At 57.0% G+C, this 3,574-nt stretch overlaps 1 protein-coding gene across 1 annotated transcript in view; it reads right to left on the bottom strand.

Moving 5' to 3' along the window:
• The window catches only part of REPIN1 (replication initiator 1), a 5,334-nt gene extending 1,855 nt beyond the window's left edge, over window positions 1-3,479 (bottom strand). Inside the window, exons 1-2 of the mRNA XM_021711598.1 lie at window positions 2,673-3,479; window positions 1-809 (exon numbers count right to left, since the gene is read on the bottom strand). Coding sequence (XP_021567273.1) covers window positions 1-809; window positions 2,673-2,829 — 966 coding nt within the window. The 5' untranslated portion in view covers window positions 2,830-3,479. The remainder of the gene's footprint in view (window positions 810-2,672) is intronic.
• Window positions 3,480-3,574: the final 95 nt, after the last annotated feature.

Raw genomic sequence — 3,574 nt, forward strand, 5'->3', positions numbered from 1 at the left:
CGGGTAGGGCCGCTCGCCCGTGTGCACGCGGCGGTGGGCGATCAAGTTGGGCTTGTGCCGGAAGCGCTTGCCGCAGCAGGCACACTGAAAAGGACGGTCGACGGCATCTCCGCCGGGCCGGGGGGCAGTCACCGCGGGGCGGCCCCTCGGCCGGGGTCCCAGAGCTTTGGCTGCCGCCTCCTCCAGGGCCTCGGCTACGTGCACCCGCTTGTGAGCAACCAGCTGGTCCCACTGGGCAAAGCTCCGGCCACAGTTGCCGCATATGAAGGGCCGGGCTTCCGGCGCAGGAGGGTGGCACCGCCGCAGGTGAGCTCGAAGCTGCTTTCGTCGCCAGAAGCGTCTCTCGCATTTGGGACAAGCGATGGGCCGCTTTGCAGCCGAGTGGGCCCGCAGATGCAGAACTAGGGCCACCCAGCCTTGGAAGCTCTGCCCACAGAGGTGGCAGGCAAATCCCAGATCTGGGGTGGCAGCAGCATGGACCTGGCGATGCAGCGCTAAGAAAGGGGCATGGCGAAAGCGCTGGCTGCACTCAGGGCAGGGCAGGGGAAGTCGGGCCTGGCACCGACGGGCATGAAGCCACAGGGTCACCCAGCCTGGGAAGTGCCTTCGACAGTGGACACAGCGATGGGCCCTGCCTGGGGCTTGGCCATCCGGCGAGGTCATTGATGTGCCTTGTTGCCTCTGCCTGTGGGGCTCCTTGTCCAGGGTCTGAGATGACTCCTGGGAGGACCCAGAAAGGAGTCTGGGCTGGGCTGGGCCCATGGCCAGAGGGCCCCGGCAGCGACGTTCCAGCATTGGTTCTTCCTCTGCTGAGGGTGGAAAAGCACAGTCACTCTAGAGACCAACTCACCCTGCCCCTAGAGACCAATTCCCCTCCCAACCCCAGCCCCCCCCCAGAGGGGAAGGGCTGGCCATCTGTGAACCCCTAGAGCCCCCTCTTGACATGGATCTAGACAACTCTTCAATTTCCTTGTGTTACTATTTCAATGTTGGGTTTCTATATTAACATGTCAAGGATATTTATCTTATGTCTGTATTGCCCTGACAACTTCCAGAAGGAAGAGACTCTATCTGACACTTCTTGGAATCCTCCTGGCAGCTATGCTAGTGTCAGGCAGGGAGCAAATACTCCAGCACCAAAGCACAAACATTCCTGCCATAGGACTCATTGGAAAATGCGGTCACATTCACTACAATGCCTTACGCTTTTCACAGTGCTTCCGTGTTGCTGAGCTTCACAGCAACTTTGTGAGGGCTGAACAGATACTGAGCTCCCTGTCTGAAAGATAAAGCAACTGGCCAGGCGCAGTGGCTCATGCCTGTAATCCCAGCACTTTGGAGGCAGAGGCCAGAGGATTGCCTGAGCCCATAGGTTCGAGACCAGCCTGGGCAACTTGGCGAGACCTCATCTCTACAATAAATCAAAAATTAGCCAGGCATGGTAGCACACGCCCATAGTTCCAGCTACTTGGAAGGCTGAGGTGGAAGGATCACTGGAGCCCAGCAGGTCGAGGCTGCGGTGGTCAGGAGCATGCCCCTGCACTCGAGTCTGGGTGACAGTGAGACTCCAACTCAAAAAAAAAAAAAATTTAGCTGAGCATGGTGGTGCACACCTGTACTTCCAGCTACTTGGAAGGCAGAGGTGGAAGGATCACCTGAGCCCAGCAGGTACAGGCTGCGGTGGCCGTGAGCATGCCACTGCACTCCAGCCTGGGCAACAGAGTGATACTCGGACTCAAAAAAAAAAAAAGAAAGAAAGACAAAGCAAATGTGAGGCATCAAAAAACTGACAGGACCTGCCTGAGTTGACATAGTAAACCAACAGCAGAACCAAGACTAGAGGACAATGTTCTTCTAACCTCCCAGGTCAATGTTCTTTCCTCTAAAACACTTGAGTTTGCAAAGATCTCCCAGAATAATGTGTCTGTAGCCTTTAACCCTCTCACACCACAGGGAAGGTCCTTTCAGCTTCACTAACCTCAATCTCCCACTGTAGAAGCCTGGAGAGCAAATAAGAACAGCCTATTTCAGGGAATAGGAGGCACTACTCTCAGCATAGCCCAACCCCAGGCCATGGCCTGTCCAGACTGTGCCTACATTCTGCCCGCCTGCCCTCTTTAACCGTCACACACACACACACACACACACACACACACACACACACACACGATTACGAAATCGCAGGAAGGAAAGCTCTCCCTGAATCCAAGGAACACCCACAGTTTGCTGCCCTCAGGGCAGGATCCCTGGCTCTGCCTCCCTTGGGGTGCTGGGGATTATTGGGGCAAAAGAAGGGGAGGGAGGATGAGATTGTAATCTCTGTCCCCTGCCTGGTCCTGCCCCAGCCTCGCTAGGGGCTGCCCCACATTCAGCTCTTCCACAGCTCAGGGTAACCCAGATTCCTCCTACATGGAAAGGGGGCTGGGGTGGCAGTTAGACTCCTAAGGGACCTTCAGTGGCTGCTCACAAGCTCCAGACACATTCTCCTAAATTCCCTAAAGCCTATTCTCCTCTCAGGGAACACAGACATGACTCATTCCCCGTGTCAGACTGAGCACACGGAAGACTCCCAGAGTATGAGAAAGGGCCCTTTCCTTCCACCAAGATGGGGGGGGGGAGGTGTGCATTGGGGTTTGGAGTGGTTTGGGAACACAGCAAAGGCCAGACTCTACCCTGGAGACTGTGGAGCTGGGGATGAGGTTTTTTCCAGCTCTTCCTGGGGATGTTCCTGGGGATACTTCTGTGGTTGCAACGCCTGCTTTGGCCCACACTCCGGTAGCCCCCAGACGTCAGAGAAAACTGCAGCAGTAAAGACACCCCTATCCCCATGGCAGAGCTCAGACCTCCGACTGCAGAGAGGCCAGCCTTACCTGTAGGATGGGGAGAGAAAACAAGAGTGAGGTTCTGAGCTCCTCCAGGACAGTCATCTTTGTGTTCTCACCAGCTACAACCCCTCCCCCCACAAAGCTACTCACTCTAGCCTTAAGCCCCACACCCTGCTTGGTGGAGTGACCTTAGTGGATAGTGGATTAATAAACGAATGTACCCCTTCACCAAGGAAGCACATTGCTGCCTTTGAGGGTCACTTCCTCCCCTGGTAAGGTCACAGAACGAATTGTCCATTCTATGGCCAGAGTCTGGGCCTTTCCTGATGGCCAAAGGCCGGCCTATGGCAGTAACTCTGGAATCTCTGCTGGCTTCCTTTCCCCCACCCTCCTCCCAACAGGAATTCCAGGCCTGTTTCCCATGGGGCAGCGCAGGGCGAGCTCGTGTGACCAAGACTCGGTCAGAATCCCCTTCCGCAACTTGACTGGCCACGGTGGCAGACGCCCCACACCCCCCTTTTGTATTGGTGCGTGTCCTCCGTCCACGATCACAGCACACGGGACCCGCTCCAACGAGTGAGCCATTTCGGGTCCCACGCACCGCGCAGCTCGCGAAGCCTGTGCGCAGGTGCGCTCCCCCCCACGCCGCAGACCCAACAGTGTCTCCCCCTCCACGCGCGCACGCACACACACACACGCGCACACAGTCGCGCACACACTCACGGTCACGCGCCCCGCAGGTGGAGCCG

The sequence above is a fragment of the Carlito syrichta genome, unplaced genomic scaffold (genome assembly GCF_000164805.1).
Source record: "Carlito syrichta isolate Samal-C Ts95f unplaced genomic scaffold, Tarsius_syrichta-2.0.1 Scaffold302395, whole genome shotgun sequence".
Classification (NCBI taxonomy): domain Eukaryota; kingdom Metazoa; phylum Chordata; class Mammalia; order Primates; family Tarsiidae; genus Carlito; species Carlito syrichta.